Here is a 19,818-nt window from a genome sequence, read left to right as displayed (position 1 = left end):
GGCTAAAAACCATAGACCTGTTTAAACACTTAAATTATGGAAAAATGAGGTTGTGATGGGGCCAGATAGAGAACGCTGCCTCATATTTATTACAAGCAAAATTTACTTTTAGTTTTCTAAAATAGGAAAAAAAAAATCACAGAAGTACAAATGCCATACTTCAGTAGCAAAGTGAAGTATTTTTTGCTACACGTTAGTAAAATAAAAAAACCCAGATAAACAAATATTCCACTTTCAAGTTTAAGAAGTTATATACTTCATTTGATTTCTTTAATTAAACACTTTGACCTACTGTATTACTTCACTTTCAGCCTAACTTCAAGGAATGAATCTTACAGTCAGAAATTAAGATCAGGCATCAGATGTGCTTCTGTACAAAAATCAAAGTTCTGTATAGGAGCTGCCTCTCACAAATAGTTCACCACTGAACCAAATGAATAATTCCTTTTGCTAGAACCTGCTGTCTTTCATATCTAGGCTGTTATCTTCCATCTAACATAAACTGCAGTATTTTCAAACAGAAAATTTATGCTAGATAATGAAATAATCACAATGCATTTACTCAACAAATTTGGGAAGTGCAATGCCAAGTCCTAAAGTCCTTTGAAACGGGTGTTACCAGTGCTGCGGAACTACCAGTAATACCACTGCAGGGCATATTCCTATACCATTGATTTCTTTTGTGCCTTCTGTGTTACCATATGGCTGTTTTAACCTTGATGGCCTTCCAAAATGTTCTTCTAAGTGTTCACCTTTCTACTTGCTCACTACTGGTCTTTTTTTGTCCAGTTTCGCACAATCTCAGTTTCCTAATGAGTCTCTGAAACCTAGCAAATATGTTATTCCTGCTGATCAGTTGGTGCTTTGGAAATAGCTAGAAACAGTTTCCTTTCAGAATCATTTCTTCTTTCTATGCTGACAGTCACCCTAGCACAGATTAATTCATGATAATTTTGCTTTTTAATGCTTTCTGATAGTTCACCTATTTCATACTCACTCAAGTCCACTGCTGTATATCGTTTATTTTTTTTTCCTGTCCCACTCTTTTCCAATATATTTTCCAAACTATTTGATCAACATTCACAAACAACTTTCAGGCAAGAAAGCAACAGACTTTTTCCTTGTTTGCTAACATCAATGGTAGCTGACCACACACCTCCAAAGGGATTAGCACCCAAATGAAAATTAAATGAAAAAGTAATGACAGATTTTTTGACTACAAGGTACAAAATCAGATGCTGTAGTTTAAGCCTAGAACATGGAGGTATGAAATCTGGCACTGTTCCAAAACAATATTTATCAATATATCTATGATCAGTACAGACTGAGCACATAGATTCTTAATCAGAAACTTCCTATATACCCTACACAGATCCCCATTTTAGTGATACAAATCTTGATTCATGCTCCCCAGTTCCCAGCCTGTTTCTTACTACATTTTTGTTCTTACAGTATTCGTTACTTTGAATTACTCTTGCTATAAAACCAGAAGGAATAATAAAAATATTTTATCATTTAATGGTAGGTCCTTAGTCTGCAAGAGTATCTGGAAGGTTGGGAGCCATTCAAGAAGCAATAAGCATTCCATCAGCACAACAGATGGGGAGGCTGAAGAAAGACAATGAAGTCACCTGGACAAGTGAATGTTTCATGCTCTCCCCAAAATGATTCCATGTTATATTATAATCTCCATTAAAAAAATAGGGGAAAATGTTTTTAACCCCTCTGGTGCTCTAACTGCACTGTACTTTGCTCTGCAATGTCTTGCAAAAGCTGACTGAACTTTTACACATCCACACAAAAGCTCAGTTTAATAAACAATGCTGCAACACACTCAAGTCAGCTCTTTTACTCTCCCTTTCTCTTTAAATAATATACACATCCCTAAAAAATGTTTATGTTTTGTCTAACTTACTCCTAAAACTTTCACCATTGTCTTAATTGATTTGTTATTAATCTACTTTAGGCTTCTGACATTTAGATACAAGTTGTAAATATCATATACACAATTTTTAATTAATTGAACTCAATGGAATAAGCAATTACATTAGTAATTGCAAACTTGATGACTATGGAGATTCTCGTTACCATACAGAATCTCATTAACTTTAGGAGAATTCTTTACACTAATATGTGCGCTCCCTGCCAGCGTTTGCAAGACTGGACTCAAGAGTTTTCTAAAACTTATTACACTTACTTATACCCAATTTACCAGTTGCCGTTTTGGAAATCAAATTATTTTTGCTTAAAACAAATCAACAGGACACCTTTGAGGACTAGCCACCTGTTAAGCAGTCAGGTAGTGCACACACTTTCAGTCTGGAAGTCGTGAAAAGCATTTAAATATTACCAAAATTCCTTAATAAATCCTGAGGGCAGGTTTCACTCCTTAGTACCACAAAAAGGTTTTATACTACAGGAGACACATTTCAGTATGTGAGCATTGCAAGTTTACAGTTCTTTACACCTGCAGATGTTACAAGTTTTTCAGTTATAATATTTACTCTATACACACAAGCATTACATAGTAGAATGCTCTCACAATCAAAAAAAGCAGGAAGCATGACACACATTTTTAACAGTTTCTACAGTTTTCTGTCCCAGGCAGTATTACCTGTGACTTTATCATTCTGCATCAAAGTCAGTAAAAGCTTCTACTGACTGTGATCCCCCATGCCCAATGTTAAAGTGCTCAAAAAACTCCAGCCACAAGCCTGAAAATACCCACTAACTGGAACTGAAAACTCAAGAGCAGTATTCCTTTGTTATTTACATATATAATTATTGTTTATACCTATACAGAATTAAAAATGTGAAACTCTTCAGAGATTAAATGAATGGTAATTAAGTTACAATCCATTGGTAAAAACTTGTGTATTTCATACTGTATTCAACCTTTGAACACCACATTTTAAAAGGTTTGGTTCTGGTTCTACTACTGTATATTCATTATAAAAGGCAACTTTTAAACATTACTTTCTGTAATTTCTACAGTCAGATACATAGTTTCAGAAACCGTAACATTTATATGGGGGCAGATTAATTTTAGTTAGCTGGTACTACATCAAAAGATAAAGCACACTGCCAAATGTACCCAAAGGACTATTATATGAGATTTTTCATTAGCTTGTGATATTTTTATCTCTTTCATGTAATTACTTATATTTTTCTTATGAAAAGATTCATTCTATTTTTTATGCACGGTCATTTTATAAAGGTGGAACAGGAAAGGTGTGATTATGAGTAATGCTCAGTTAAATATTCATTGCTTAAATGATGTAATGTAATATAATTAATGTGCTAATAAAACTTGCAGCCAAAAATTTCACATAAATCTTTATCCATATTGGATTTGGATCTATTCTACCATTTATAAGTAACTGCAGGAGTTATATGCAGATGATCTGATTCTTGGCTATGGAAGTGGACCTCATGGTAGGTTCAGAATAAGGTCACTCTTTTTAAAAATTATTTTAAAACACAATAATGGAACATGGTTCTCAAAAAACTACAAAGGCATCAAAACCAGCATAGAGAGTAGCTTAGAGAGATTACTGAATACTTGGTGAAAAATTACCATTGCTCACAACAGTTTAAAAACATTCACACTCCATAAATTAGAACTCACGTTATGCAGTTCAGTGGTATTAATAACAATTCATGGTAATCACATATATTGCCTAATATAACTTTCTCATGTCCTTGTATGTTTCCTTTTGCTGCCTTATTTAGAAGATTAACTTATCCACACATTGCAAACACTTCAAATAACCAGGAAAAAAATGTCTTACATTTACAGTTTCTGACAAAACAAATGAGTCAACTGCCATACATTATTTTCATTAAATCATGGTATTCTCATCAAAATCCCGGTCAGCTTTTCTGACAGATAGGAGATGGTGGTTACATGAAGGCTTATCCAAACCTTCAAACACAAACTTCTAATCACACCTGAATTATTCCCACATATGAAGAACTGCATTCATAAAGAACAAAAGTATCTCTTACAGGTAAAAACTCATGAGTGAAAAGCAATTGGGTCAGAGCACAACTAGATTTACACAATGATAAATACAGTGAAAAAGGCAATACAATGTTGCTACACAATTAATCCATGCTTCTTGTATGTCATACTTTACAAAGACAGGACTGAGAAAGTTATAAAGGTTACATACTCTATTTCCTTGTGCAACAATATATAGAATTATATTTTCATTTATGATAAATGGATACCATTATTTTCTGAAGAAATAAAAAGCAAATTAAAAAGCAAGTATGTTGCCATTACTGGATTTTCTGCTGTATTCACTTCAAATAATATTTTCTCACACTTCTGTTGTACACAGTAATCGTTATTTCAAAGTTGTTAAAATGTCACATTCAAGAGTCTCTTCCAGGTTTAGGATTTTAAACCTTGCAATGTAACTTTAAATTCATTAATGAATCAGTTTGGAAGTTACATTGTAAAATTAAGAACATTAATAGTTTACCTGTTGCAGAGTAGTTAAACCTTAACCAGGGCTGAAGAATTACATGGTACATTCACAAGCAGCTATTTACTTGTGCATCACTTAACAGACTACAAAGAAAACTCAGTTTTCAGTGAATCTCAAGATAATGTATATAAGTTCTAGAATACAAAACTTGTATGGTGTAAAGCAAAGGACCCAAAGTATAGATTAATCTATCATAAAGTACAGAATCTATATGTTATCCAGGCTTCAAAATAACAGAGAATGCTTAAAAACTGATTTTGAGGATACAAAATATTGTTATACATGGACTGAAATATGTAACAGAGAAAATATCTAAAATAACATACATAATACGTATACTAACGTCTATTTAATCTTTAATTATCAAACACAATATCCACTTCAACTTTTACTTATATTGAAGAACTTAAGGATTTTACCATCTGCAGTATCAATCCACAAATCAGAGAATATAGCAGAGACCATGGCATGATGCCTAAAGCAATTAAGTCTCTGAAGACTAAATAAGTCCAGAAGCTCTCAGTCAGTCATGGCAGTGTGCTGCTTTGTTACTTGCATATGGACATTATTAACAGAAAGAGAAGCTGGGAGCAGACAACCACAAGGCATACTGCTGCCTCGGCTGCATGGCTATCAGGAATACTGCTGGACAAAATGCCCAGCTGTACACAGTGTTACTTGGGTTAAGTGTGATGGGAAATCCATCCAACATATTCATCCGGATTAAATATTCTGGACTAAGAGGCAGCCTCCATCAGCCTTTGTATCCCAGAATTGTTTGGTTTCAGAACACAGTTTGGGAGAACTACCTCAACAAAGTCTACTCGTGCTGATGCTCCTGATGCTGCCATTTCTGGTGCCCGAAAATCTGCTGACTCCACATCCTCTGCTGTTCGAGCCACTGTACACTCTCAGGCGATGGGCAAGAGCACTCTCCATCTTCAAATGCTAAGATGAGAAAAATGAATTTCAATGCCCAAAAGATGGAACTGCTGATGCAGGCGTCTAAACACAACCAATGCATCTATGGCACTGAAGACTTGCGAGACTTTACCTAATTCTGTAGCAAGGGCCTAAAATACAAAGCACCACAAAGACAAGAGTCCCATTATACAGAAACTGGAGATCAAGCTGTTCCATGATTCAGTCATAATAGAAACACACCGACAACTGATTTCAGGAAAAAATGCGTGCAAAATGTAAGGATTTTAAAAATACACTACTGAGTTAAAATATTGCCTTCCACCCGGGATCCTAAATTCCCATCAGTTTTGTTTATGGTGGAAACGGATCAGATCTCTAAAATTAATCCCATAGTTCAGGACCCAGTCATGAATCACTCTACAATTGGAAAGGTTTGCTCAACTGATTGTAGAGAAAGGTGAAATCTTCACAGTTTTGACCTTCATTCACACACAAATTTCTTTCCCAACACAGCTCTCAAATCGTTGGGGAAGGGAATTCTAAATTTCAGTTCAAATCCACTTCTGCTTAACTGATTACATAAATAAACAGAATGCAGAGAAAATCTCATTAGCTAGTGCAAAGCTCCCGGCAATATCAATATGAATAAATTTATTATCTTTTTTTAAAAAAAAAACTCCTTTTTTTCCTCTTTCTCTTCTGCATCTGCTTTCTGCATTCCTCTACCTTCTTCCTGGTAACTGGCTCTGCATGTTAAAAACAAGGTTAATGTATATTTCCACTTTCTGGACTAAATTACATGAAAGTCTGCCTTACCTGGCAAACAAATTTGCTTACAATATGCCCCATGGCACATAATTAGTTATTCTTGGTGGATCCCCGTTTGTGGGTTCTTGATCACCACATGCTGGGATCACGCTGCTGCATTCTGGAGCAGCAGCTGCTCTGTCAGAATAGCCTGCTTGAACAGGGCTTACTTGCAGAGTAAGCAGCTACACCTACTGCTTTATAACAGCAGGAAAACAGGCTGGGGTCATGTCAGTGGTGTGACTACCACTAACGGATACATGTGGTACTTCTATACAGTATATTTTAAGACTGTATTCCTGAATGCTGGAGCTACAAAAACCCTAATGTATACATTCACAGCATGACCCTGAAAAGTCCTATTTGACTTATGAATCACTACTTGAAGGATCCTTTGATACAGAAAACTGAAAATTACCAGTAAACATTTGGTATTTTCTATTTCATGTTGTTTATCTCAGGAGCAATGCTATCTGGAAAATACAAGAAAATATGTACCCACTTGCAGGATTAAATGGCCTCAACTAAACTGCTATCCCTTTTCCAGAAAATAACCTTGTATCCATCTCAAAATGCCAATTTCAGTGGACAACTTGAACATGAAAAATTCACGTTTGCAAAATTTCAAAGTATAGCTAGTTAAAAACATTAAAAATACAAGTAGCAGTAAACATACACCTATTCTGTCAGTGAATTTCAGAATTAATATTCCTTAGGGCAGGGGTCCTCAAACTTTTTAACCAGGGGGCCAGCACACAGATGAAGTGGCAGGAGGTCATCTGCGGCTGCTTGGTTCCCCCCCCCAACCCCCGGCAGGGGTGTGTGTGTCTGTAAATACCGGGGGCCTGGGGGGGGGTCCCCCTGGGGGGGCCATATCCAGCCCGCGGGCCGTAGTTTGAGGACCCCTGGCTTAGGGGAAGAAAGAGCTTCGGCACATTCGACTCACAGGGTGAATACACTCTAACAGTCACTAAACCTTGGAGCCAAATTCACATCTAGTAATCTGTATGTGGCTCTGATGAGATTAATGATTTTGCTATAAGATGTATGCCTTCGGACAAAGAAACACAACATATCACTAACACAGGTGACATAATGACCAATATAAATTGTTCCATATCCTGGGACAAATACACCCGGCTAACAATTCTGAACCCAGGATGCACTCTGCTTATCTAAATTCAAAACCACTAAAACTGAGAAAGATTGACTGTAGTATCATTCACTGCCACAAAGGTCACCTCACTGTTTTTGCTTAAAAGATTATTTCCTAAATAATATATCTGACAACTTACATTTTGTTTACAGTGTAATAATAGAGGGCAAAGTACACAACTGATCTGTAAACACTGCAGTACTGATCAACTTGAACATGCTATTAAATTAATATAAAATTACTAGTACTTGGGATGTGGGTCTCCACCACCTTGAAGGCTAAGGAGAAGCAGGCTCTAAGCTTCCCACTACTGTAAGTTGACTAAAAATAACCTATGTTTCACCAGGATATACAATATATTATTCTAATATCTGAAGAGTTCAACACAGGCTTTTTACACTTATGAACTGGTTTTGCATAGAATGAATGAACATAAATTGAAGAGAGATCTGGTTTTAACCTGCAAGACTGAAAATACAGTTTTGGCCCTGTTTTCCCATGTTTTCATTGCAAGAGAGCAGGAAGATGACCTAGGTTAAGATGCTGAATAATTAACAGGGATGAACCAAGTTCAAACGGTGTTAATGAATATCTGATGACTAAAAGTTAACTGTATCAGCTAACCCCCCCCCCCCCAAAAAAGAGTAAAATAAATTTACACTTAACATAGGCTTCTTTCTTAGTAATCCTTTTGATTCCATTTCTACTAAAATATAGCCTAAAGACAGCGTGAACACCTATCAAAACCAGGATTATTTCTAAAGGGAAAGCCAGAGAAATAAAATGGGGATGGACTAGAAAAAGACAAGGATGAATTTGAGATGAAAAATATCATCACCCAATAACTCTCTACAATTATTGCGGAAGACGTGTGGAAGTAGTCACAGATGGCATGGGCACCTCAGAAAATGAAAAAGCAGAAGGACAACCCTTGTTGTCGCCACATGAAATATCTGTATATAGTTATAGTTATGCCCCCTCAGAAGTATGGTTGATTTCTTCATAGGTGATCTCCAGTAATTTTAACCGCACAAGTATAGTTTACAAGATCTGGAAGATCTCTGCTGACAGGCTCCCCAAGATAGGTGTTTTCCTAGACTATCAATAATGTGTTTGCCAGCTGGGTACAGAGCACATCAAAGCAAGTTAACCCCATGTGATGCACACTGTGCGCTGGGGAACAGCTGCTAAAGAGGAGGCCAGTGTAAGACTTCTAAGAGACACAGCTTTAAAATGAAAAAAACCAAAGCAACTGCAGGGCCATAATGTGATCTTCTTATCCAGTTATTAGAGAAGTCCTACGGTAGGCATAGAGATGATATTACGTTAGGAAGTATGGCAAAGATGGGCAAGATCTGTTTTACAATCCAACGATAGCAAGCAAGCTGGCAGCAGAGCTTGTGAGCCTTACCAGAATCAGTCCACTGAAGACACTGAAAGGGGAGAAGCATAGAAAAGCCAGAAACACTAATCAGATGGCTACAAGGCATAAATACTGGATATAACTGGTGAATATATTCTACAAAATGTATTTCAATATGAAATACAAAGAGTTCATAAAAGAACTCACTGACCAGCTACAGGAGAATGTAATTGTGACAAAGAATTAATGACCATTGTCTTTTATTCAGACATATGTATTCTGCAGTTTTTCAAAAGTAATCGCCAATCACATTAAGAATATAAGCAGCTGAGTGTCATTAAGTTTTGCATGATTATTTTTGTTTTGCTGATTACATAAATAAAATGCCTTGCAGTACAGTGAAGTTTTCAAGGCTTGAGGGAAACAGTAGCACAAGGTAACCTTTTGCCCACCACAGAGCTATCAGAGGTTAAGCACTGTTTGCTTGCTGGCCTTTAGGAACCTTTGATGCACTGCGAGAACACAGGTCACCAGATATCCCTTCCCTCTTTTGTGGAGGGACAAATGGCCACTGCTGAAGTTCACAGCCCACAGCATCTGCAGGTACATTTTCTATGCTTTGATATGGCTAAGGATGGCAAAAACTAAAAATGTCATGCTGCATGTGTTTAGCTCAGAACCATCCCTCCATAATCCAGCAACCTATTAAATGACAGAAACACACTGTTCCAGGGCATCGGGCTGTGCCATTACTCAAAGATAACACAGGAGAGTGACATACAGCAGGGTGCATACAGACCCTCAGAGGAGGTGTGTGTTACCTGCAAGTCAACACTGCATCAGTATTGCAGCTGGGAAACGTGCTTCTAGTAGTCTCCTATTCCAGCTGGGAAAAAGAAAAGGCCTCTGATCCTCATGGTGGGTAAAAAACCCATCGCGCTCTCAATGCATTCCAGCAGTCATCTTCTCTCTATTTAATCCCTCTTGCAGTTTGAATTGTATGCAGGTGGTTTTTACTCTGGAGATTTTTTTTTTTAAATCAAGTAAAATTAAAAGGATACTGACTTAAGGTGTTCTGAGTACAATGAGCAATTTCCTTGCACACCATAAAACAACCATACCTGAGAAAGCAGAGCACAAAGCCTAAGCATAACCAAATTACATCTCATTAATAATAGTCAGAGTGAACTCTCTGTGTGTGTGTAGCTCCCAGTTTTTCTGGGAGGAGCTCAGGGTTCTGGTATAATTAAGAACAAAACAAGTGTTGGGTGGGCTAGGGTTATTCTCCATGGTTGTAAATGCTCTCCCCCTCCTACCTCTTTGTACTATGAAGTCTTTATCTGAAATTTAGCCCTACTAATCAGATATAAACTCTTTTGAAAAAAAATAATCACTTTTGCAACTGTTAAATGGAGTTTTTAAAGAAGCAAATGAGTGATAAATAATTTTTTTAAAAAAAGTGGTGTATGAAACAGGCCTACAGACAAGGCTCTAATTCGTGCTATGTCTTCCTTTTGACCATTTGACACATTAAAATTATATAGCATGAACACCACCAGCAGATAAGAACCACTAATTACAGATGAAGTAATATCAGGATTATCCTAGATGGCAAAAGCAGTACTGGTGTATGTTCCCTGCAGTACAAAGAGTTCTAGCTGTATCTTCTTCCAGAGTGTCCCTCACTGGAGATATGGCAAAAAAATGCTACTACTGCCTGTAGACAAAAATAATTAAGGAAATTTTACAAACAAGTTTGAGCCACTGTGTATGTTGGAAAAGCATTCTTACAATAAAAAAAGCATAATACATTTTCCTGCATCTTCTCTGAGCAGCAAATAAATTTAATTTAAAAAGCCTAAAGGGAAGATAATAGTAGTGGCTGCTTATTAAAATATTGGCAATATTTTAATAATGTAGTGCCAAAGTAGTAAGCCTTCTGCAATATGATTTATTACATTCAGCCAGAGTTACTATTTGAAGGAAACAGGCCATCATGAATGATGATGTTTGTAATGTCAAAGTGTGGGAAACAGTTTACATCTTTATTATAAACTTGGAAGAAAGTGGAACAGCATTTCAAAAAATAGCAGTCTAAAACTAAGCTTTTAAACCTATATTTGGATGCCTCTGGACAGATTCTCAGCTGATATAAACTGTTCCACTGACTTTAACACAATTAAGACAACCTGCGATTTCTGCAAATCTACTTCCTAAAACCGGGTATTTTGGGAGTGGTAAGGATGTTAGGAATACAAATGTTATTGAAGTCAGTGGGACTAACGTTCTTAAGTCACAAGAATGCTTGTTACGACTCCATTGTCTGCTTAATGGAAATTATAATCACTTTTATTCAGCTAATTTTACATCTGAAGAAAGTTAACTGATTATGACCTTTTCAATGTCTGAATATCTTCCTAGATCTCTACAGGCTTATTCATTTTGAGGTGAAACTAAAGAAACAAGGAAGGCTTTATCTGCAGTCTTTCAACACTGCAAAAGCTGAGAAATGTTTATACTTCTCTCAAAAAGCCAAAGCAAAGCGGTATTGAAATAGGGAACAAGGACAAAATAACTTTCCCTGACAGTGTTTCAAACAATATTCTGATACATCACCAAACGGGCTTCTAAGTGATATATGCTAGTTTTTAAACTAACATGGTTATTTAAGTGGAAGGTCAGTGTTCAACACATACACTGTATCTACACAAGAAGTGATTAATCCGTTTTATTCTGCTTACTTTCTCAATCTAGAATAAAGCCTTAGCTACAGAAGGGCATAATGGCATAACAGTTCTAACTCTCCACATGTTTAGATACTTCCAATTTGCAAATTTAACCTCTGCAAAACTTTTACTACTATTTTATATGTATTCTGCCAAGAATCGTCTACTTCACCTTATATTGTTTTAAAAACAAATTACTCTGTGCTTTTTATACAGTTTTTATGTATATATAAATATTTTTTTTTCTGCTTAGAAACCTTGATCCTTTGAGTCTCCTTATACAGTCTCACTGATATTAATAACCAGTATAAATAAGAGTTACAAATAATTTCCAAAAAAAATGTATTTATGAACATTACAACAGGAACAGGACAACCTCCACTACTTTGACTTGTTTCTGCCCGATTTGTTTGATAGACATTTAGTTGCAGGTAACCGGCACATTAATTTGGGGCAGATCTACACGGTAGCTTAGCAGTGAAATTAATTGTTTGGCATTCCCAGTGCAGCATTTAATATTCTGGCTTATTTTTCAGATTGGAAAGAATTATAGTATTGCTAAGTGATTGGCCATAGAATAAAAGAAATAACAATCCACCGTTCAAATTTTTGATTTAACCAGTGTGTAAAATAAAATAAATAAATAAATTACCCGGGGGGGGAGGGGAAAGAACCTGTATACTCCTCACCACCACTTTATAGAGCTTCTACTTTCTACATGTCTATCTTTAAATTTTTTGGGGAAAAAAAGAAATTAAAAGAAAGAATGTCAAAGGAAAATGTCAAAATTCCACGTTATATTTACAGAAAAAATAAAAGTACACTTGGCATTCAAAAGACAGAAAAAAATCAATTTTATGAAATTTCATAAAAGTAAATTGTTTTGGGTGAAAATGGAATTCTCTATGTGTCCCTCCCTGCCCCAAGCTTTTGTTACAATATATATTTAATTAATATTTTTGTTTGTTATCCAGAAGGAAAAACTTAATACATGGCATCCTTGTTTACATTCCTCTATGAAACATTTTTCATGGCAAATTTTAGATGAGACTGACCTTTTGTGCTTTTGAATTATTGGAAAAAAACTTATCCATTGCCGTTTATCAAGGAAGATACTCAACCATTGATACTAAATATTATATGAAACAGGAAGCTTTTGTTGCATAGAATTTTTGAGAACCACTCTTTTGTGGAACTAGAATGCACAGATGTATGGTTGTAATGTAAACAGTGGCAGTGAAAACCCAAAGACTCATTACAATTTGACACACTTGCAGCAAAATGCAAAACAGATTACCAGTTTGACATTATATTGCCCACAACAGGTAAGTCTAAACATTGATTTTTTCAAGTAGAGTCCAAATTTTGACAGCAAACATAATCAGCAGCAATTCTCAGAAATAAGACTGTATAGCTAAAACATTGCCTCTATTTTCAGTTATATTTTATTACAATCAAAGCCTAAAAATGTGAAATCAAGAATAACATTGGTATACATTTTAAGACTGGAAACATATCAATATAAACCAGCTAATTTTAACAAAAGGAAAAAAAAACCCACCCTACCCTATCATCATCATTGAATCCATAAAGTCCTTTTATTCCTAACTCAAACCAGGTGTACAATTACAGGTATGCAATACTTTGGCAATGCAGGAAGATTGCACTATAACAACTGCAAGCAGAGGAGACAGAAATAATTGGAAAATAAGTATCTATCAGAAATGTGCTGGTTTAAACCAAGAAACAATAGAACAATGCATGCAAACATCTTCAAAGAAATATCAAAGTGCTGATCAACACAAAGAATCTTACAACATAGTTATAAAATTTGTGATAAAAACTTACCATTTCTGGTTGATTTCAGCCAGTTTACCTAATAACCGCCAAAATTTGCTGCATGCAGAGAGCTCAGCTGCTTTGCAACACACCAACAAATTTGAACCAACAGGACTGCGACATGTGCCATTTACGTGCCATTACATTTAAACTTTCCACAATTTTCTGGTGAAAATGGGAAGTCTGTGGCAGGAGGAGGTCAGACTGGCCAGCCAGAGCAGACCGAATGCGCATCCCAGCTTGCCAGGCCATTCGCAGCCGGTTCCTCCAGCTGCTGTGGGGCAGGGAGCAGCCCAGGTGCTTCCCCCACCTCCTGCCACCACTCATCTGCACTGCGGAGACCCACCCCAAGCCAAAAGTGCTGCTTTTGCTCAGCAAAATGTGGAGTCATGGGTTTTAATCTTAAAAGTGGGAGGGAGAAGGTACTGATGACTGATACTTGGATGACTCTGAACTATGCATTCCTACCTCTCACAGCCAGCTTCTCCTTATTTGTTACTCTGCTAACCGCACTCAACTCTGTCCCTTGACCAGGCAGAAGAAGTCATTCTCTTCCAAGTTGCCTACCTCGACTGTGTGCGTAGAGACAAACACTAACATATCTCCCCATAACTTCTGTTTTCTTACATTAATTAATGCATTGTTTCTAGGGTCCATCCATACAACACACTCTGTGTTCATTATTGTTCCTATCAGATTAGGACCTTCTTTAGCTCTTCCCGATGTTTGTTTAATTTGGAGCTTTTCCAGATGAAGTCTCCCTCATTTTTTTTATACAATGGCGCAAACACTTCTTTGTCTCTAGTGAAAATACTTTGACAAAGAACATTTGGCACCGTCATGGCTCTGTTAGAGCGATGACTCATAGACATTTTACATCCTACTAATACACTCCTGTCTTCTTTTTTCCCAAAATCACTTCTGATTGAAGAGCTCCTAATTTATAACATAAATTCTTATTAGTCCCTCGGTACATGACCTTGCACACTGTCCTACTAAATTTCACCCAGTTTTTAATTGTGCTCGTCTTCAGTATTATAGTTCTTCCAATTTTAGAGGTTGTTCTTGCAAACTTGATCTACAATTTTTACTGTTCACAAGGCAAGTTAATCCTGAGCAACAGCTGAACACCAAAAAACCACCCTGGTTTACCCTAACAATAGCTGCTAGGGACCCATCCCCCTTGGTAATGTCTCCATTGTACATTATTTCCTAACAGCACAGCGCTGCAGAAAAACAATAGCTGTAATACCTACTGTCAAGAAAACCAAAGAAGAGATGAGAAGCTACAGCTTCAGTTGGGAAACTGTGAGTCATTAGGGAGAGTATAACAAATACAAGTATTTTCTCATCAATTACCAGCACCTACAGTTTCTCAGACACTAGTGACTCACCATTTACAAATGCAGTTTCTACAATTTTTCAATTTTACAGATGTCTACTGAAAGAAATCCCACAAAACCCTGAAAAGGTGTATTTCTCAGCCCAAACACCTCTCAGAGCAAAGATCACACTAAACTACTTCAATATACTCAAAGATTTTTTTTAAAAAATATAAGCAGGTTGCCTGGCTGCTTGGTGCAGGCAATAGCACAGGTGTAGTTTCCAGATTCTTTCCTGAGGTATGAAGCGCTCTTGATTGCTCTCAGGAATTCAACAGGATGTGAATTCCCAAAACATTCAGTTTAGGAGTGGCAGGTCTGCTGACATTTGTTGCTATGAAGAGCAATGAATATTTATGACAGAGCCTGATCACAGAAAACATAAAATTCAATGCAAATTAATGAGCTTCCATAGAAGCAGTAACCAGACCTGGCTTAAATGCAACTGTTAGATAAATTAAAAGCTTTTGTTGTTGCATTTGAAATGTGCTCAGAACATCCTTTTCCAGCTAAGTTGTGAACTTAGTTACCCGATTTGTTTGAAGAATTGCTGATTTACTCCGATTACCATAACAACTCTGCTGTCCTGACACAACCACAGGTCCTCAGCATGCAAACAAGCAAAGGAATGAACATAAGCGATGGGAACCACCTCTGAGATTTGCATATGTGCCACAGCTTCTAGAATGCTTGGCAAAAAAAATTAGGAAAGTGGGTAATTTTGATCCAGGCTTGATTTAAACTGTGCACTAGCTAGTCTAGGCCAGAGTATTTTTTAGGAGTGGAAAGTCAGAATGCACTTTTCCTAGGGCAGGCCAAGGAAGGCTCTCTCACACCAGCAGTCACATCCCTCATGGGGTATAGGACCCCAGCAGCCAAAAGAAACTGAAACTTGATCCTCATGATCCTGGACTCCTGATAGGCTGCACATGCCCCATCCCCTCTTCTAGCACTGACATTCCGGCTATCCTCCTACTTACTGCTCCTTTTTTGGATTGCTTTTGCTAGGTTGGTTCCCAGTCCATGAAAAGACTGACTACAGATACATATACATAATCTCATGTATGCTTATATAACATATATAGGTGTGTGCAACATATATAGGTGTATGTACATGTAAGTGTGTGTATATATTTACACCATATACATGATATAACTATATTTGTCTACATAAACATACATGCATATAAAATGCAGTTACATACAGCCTCTACATACCTCTGCTTCCTAAACATGCTGCTGTAATTACGCTGTAAGATATTTTTTGCTTTATTGACTCTCTCTTCTCTCCTACGAGGGTTCTTTCATCAGCCTGAATACCCTGGCTCCTTTGAACACCAATGCAAGAGTATGAGTCTTTGATAGGTCTTTGTTACTAATACACAAACCAACTTATACTCAAACTCCTGGAAAATAGTCAAGATGGAAATGAAAATATAGTCTGTACTGATGTGAAGTCTGTCTAATATAACTGCCTTATCACTTAAAAGGGTAAAAAGCCCAAAACTGCGAAAACCATGCTAGGATTTAACCAGCTGCCCTTTGCTTGTAGGGCAGTAACAACGTAACCTTTTTGATATTCTGCATTTACATCCAATTTGAACACAAACACTTGGTTTTCACTTATTTGGGGAGAACATCAGACTGTATTTAGACTTACTGCCTAACGGTACATTTATTACAACTGAACATCCAGAAAAATGGTGCCAGGCCTTGAACTGCAGTCAGAACTGATGCAATCAAACCCAAAGGCTGACTGCAGAACACAGCTGCTGCTGCTGCTGTATGATTTAAGGTTGACTCATCTTAACGTAAAAGTTGTTTTTTACAGTGTAGGCAGCACAAACATGACTTCCATATTTGTATCCACTGTGAACTTTCATTCAACTACTTTGGAATAACTTTCCAGAAACTAATGGTTGGAAAAAGTTTACTTTCTATATGACTATATGTTAACACAAGTGTTCAGTGCCTGAACTCTCACACATTCACTAAAACCCACTTACCGAACAGTGGGAAAATGTTATGGTATTTTATATAATTTACCTAACTCCTCAAAAAAAATTATTAAATACCCTGTGCAACAGAGTGGTTGGATTAATCACACAAATTAGAAAGTCACTGTCAGACCATTCTGCGGTTCTTACAGGAACATACACTATTTATAGCCATTCATAACAGGTAGCCTTATAACGAAGTATAAGCCTTGGAGTTCGCAGCTCCAGCACAAAAGGTATTGGGTAAACAGCTTTAGTAACATCAACACAGACACTACTAGGCTAATTATTTAACCACAGATAAAAAAACGCTTCACTGTGCAATCACACAGGAAAACAGCACTCCGATTTGTTTGTATCAGAGGTGAGACAAAGCCATATAAGCTGAAGCTACAATTAAGAGAGTAGAAAACAAAAAGGGTGAGAGGGGTGTGAAAGTTGTTTATCTGGAATGAAGTGGGAACACCAGAACAAGAATGTGAACACCTAATTCACCGAGCCAGGCGCACACACGTGCACGTGCACACACACTCACATACCTTATAACATTTATCAGAAAACTCAGTAACTCCCGGTTCATTATCATGATTTTAAAGTAGCCAAATGTATGTGGTAAGTAGTTACGCTCTCAGTAACAGCCTCCTCCCTGTTCTTAGGTTTTAGGCCTCTGACAGCTTGAGGAACAAGGACAGTGCAAGCAGAAATGCTAGTTCCTGCCAGCAGCCATATGCTAGGCAGAGGCATTTTGGGGGGTTAAGGCTGCACCCACCACAGCATCCCCATGCAGTGCCGGGGGAACAGCAGAAGCACTTCCACACAGCTACCACTGCCCCGATTGGTGTGAGTGCCTCCAGAAAAAGAGTAAGGGATCATCACCCGGGAGGTATGCGTGCTAACCCTTGTACTGTGAGCTGGTATAGGCAAAGCACCTCCAGAAACCAGGTTTATTACATCCCTTCAGTAACCATTTGTATGTATACATACATATGTAAATATGTATGTGCTCTGATACACAACTGAAATGCGCAACTAACTTCAACGTATTTTTTTTCTTATAAACTTGAGAAAAAAAACTTTCAGTGTTTTCTGTTTCACTAGACACAACAGATGAAAAGTGCAACTGTAACCCCAGGTTGCTATAGCGCTGAACCCAGAGATGCTGACACATCCACTGATGTTCACTGACAACACCCACACAGGTAATACTAAACAACGCACACGGATGATAATACTGAACAACTCTGACAAACAAGCAGGCCTTGTACCGTTGAGGAAGAGGAAGGGAAGGTGGAGGTGCTCACTGGGTATATCTACCTTCCCGATTTTATGCTCAGAACAATTTCTTTTTGGTGCAGGTTTGCCTGTGCTGTCTGTACAGGTGCACACTTAAGCGTGTCACTGGTGCTCTCACCGCGGTTTCCCTCCCGGTGCAGCCCCGGCAGGAGCTGCGCTGTGCCCCTCAGCAGTCAGCCTCCCACACGTGCTTGGCACACATCAAGGCCACTTGCCAGCATGGACTTCACTGCTGTTAAAGATGCAACCTGGATGGACAGGCCCAGCACTACAACACACTGTGGCAGCCAGTCTGCCAGCCTGTCCCTCTCCACTTCAAACAGTGAGTAATGGGCCCACACAGGGAAAAGGTTTGGACCCACACAATGAGGAGACCTTCAGGAGTAATGTCTGGCCTCTGAGTTTAGTAGCTTCAGCCTTTCTCAGGATGGCTCTGGACAGGTATAAGGAAAACAATGACAATGAGAAGTCCTCCGCATCAGCTAAGCAAGCTAAATCGCTGCTGGGAGAAGACCAAGACACTTAGAGCAATACAAAATCATCTGTCAAAAGGACCTGAGAAAATCCAAAGCCAACATGGCAAAGTAGAAAATACAGGAGACTTAGAAGATAGCCTTTAAAAAAGACAAAAACACATCCAAATAAGGACAATAAAAAAGAATGGTTAACTGTAAAAGGCCAAAAAATATCTTCAGAAATATTTGAAAAAAAGGCATTAAAAGTAATAATAAATCTTTCTTCAGGCCCCTCAGGAGCAGGAACCCTGCCAGAATCTATGGAAAAGATAAAAAAGGAATGCTCAGAAAAAAAGGTCAGAGCAGAAAACCTAAATTAATTTGCTGCATTTGTATTCAAACTTTGGGCAGGCTCCCATGCTGCAAAGCTTACGCGCTGTTAAGAGCTCAGACACATAACAGACACACAAAACCTCTTGCACAGTGCTGCAGCGCTAGATGACTGGGAAGCGTGTAACTAACATCACAGTAATTTTTAAATCATTCCAGGATAAGCCTATGAAACTGCAGACAGTGACTTTGACAAATGTAGCAGACAAATTAACAGAAACTCTTTTAAGCAATAGAATAAGGTGATATGAAGACAAATACAACACGCTGGGGAAATTCAACACAGTTTTTGTGATTAGTAGGGATGACTCAAAATATTTTTGGAGTCTTTTGAAAGAGCCAACACTACAAAAGAGCTGGACAATAAAGTCTATCTTCATTTCCAAGAGATGTGTGCAAAGGTCCTTCACTGAAAGTTCTTAACCTAAGCAGCTATGTGATCAAAGAGGGTCTTTATATGGATAAATAAATGACCAAAGACTGGAAAAAATACCAATTTTAAATGAGTGGGTGAAGGAGGAGGAGCTGCCGATAGTCAGGCTCTGGGCTGGGGCACATGCTCGTTAGTTTGTTCATAAATGGCACAGAAAAGGATGTTAACGGAAAGTTTTCTACAGCTACCAAGTCACTCAGATGCTGCCAGTTAAGTGCTGATCACTGCCACAAAAGGGACAGAGGGCAAGACGGACCCTTGGTGGGACCTGTGGGACTTGCTAGTCTCCCAGCACAGCTCTCTAAGTGGTTCCTACCTTGGCAGACCTCCTCTTTTCCCATATCTTCGCATCCAGGTTGAACTGCAGTCTTATTCAGCACTATAGAAACTGGGAATTACATCTCTCCACTCTAAGGAAGTACTCCAACACAGAATAATGAAACACCGAAGCATAAACTTCCTCACTCAAAACCCACTGAAGCTAACAGGAATCTGTCCACTGATTTTAACTGCTTCAAGTTTGGGTGCAAAATGACTGAAAACAGCACCAGCAATTG

At 37.8% G+C, this 19,818-nt stretch overlaps 1 protein-coding gene across 6 annotated transcripts in view; it reads right to left on the bottom strand.

Annotated features, from left to right (window-relative positions):
* The window catches only part of LRRC7 (leucine rich repeat containing 7), a 183,757-nt gene that overhangs the window by 75,950 nt on the left and 87,989 nt on the right, over positions 1–19,818 (bottom strand). The window contains exon 7 of one of the 6 annotated variants that reach the window (XM_055815785.1): positions 4,695–5,444. The exons of the other annotated variants lie outside the window; for them this stretch is intronic. Within the exon in view, the coding sequence (XP_055671760.1) occupies positions 5,438–5,444 (7 nt within the window). The 3' untranslated portion in view covers positions 4,695–5,437. Of the gene's footprint in view, positions 1–4,694; positions 5,445–19,818 lie in introns of those variants that run through there. 6 annotated transcript variants of the gene reach the window in all.

Source organism: Falco peregrinus, chromosome 10, assembly GCF_023634155.1.
Source record: "Falco peregrinus isolate bFalPer1 chromosome 10, bFalPer1.pri, whole genome shotgun sequence".
NCBI lineage: Eukaryota > Metazoa > Chordata > Aves > Falconiformes > Falconidae > Falco > Falco peregrinus.
Note: the sequence above shows the minus strand (reverse complement) of the source record. Positions and strands in the feature narration are given on the sequence as shown.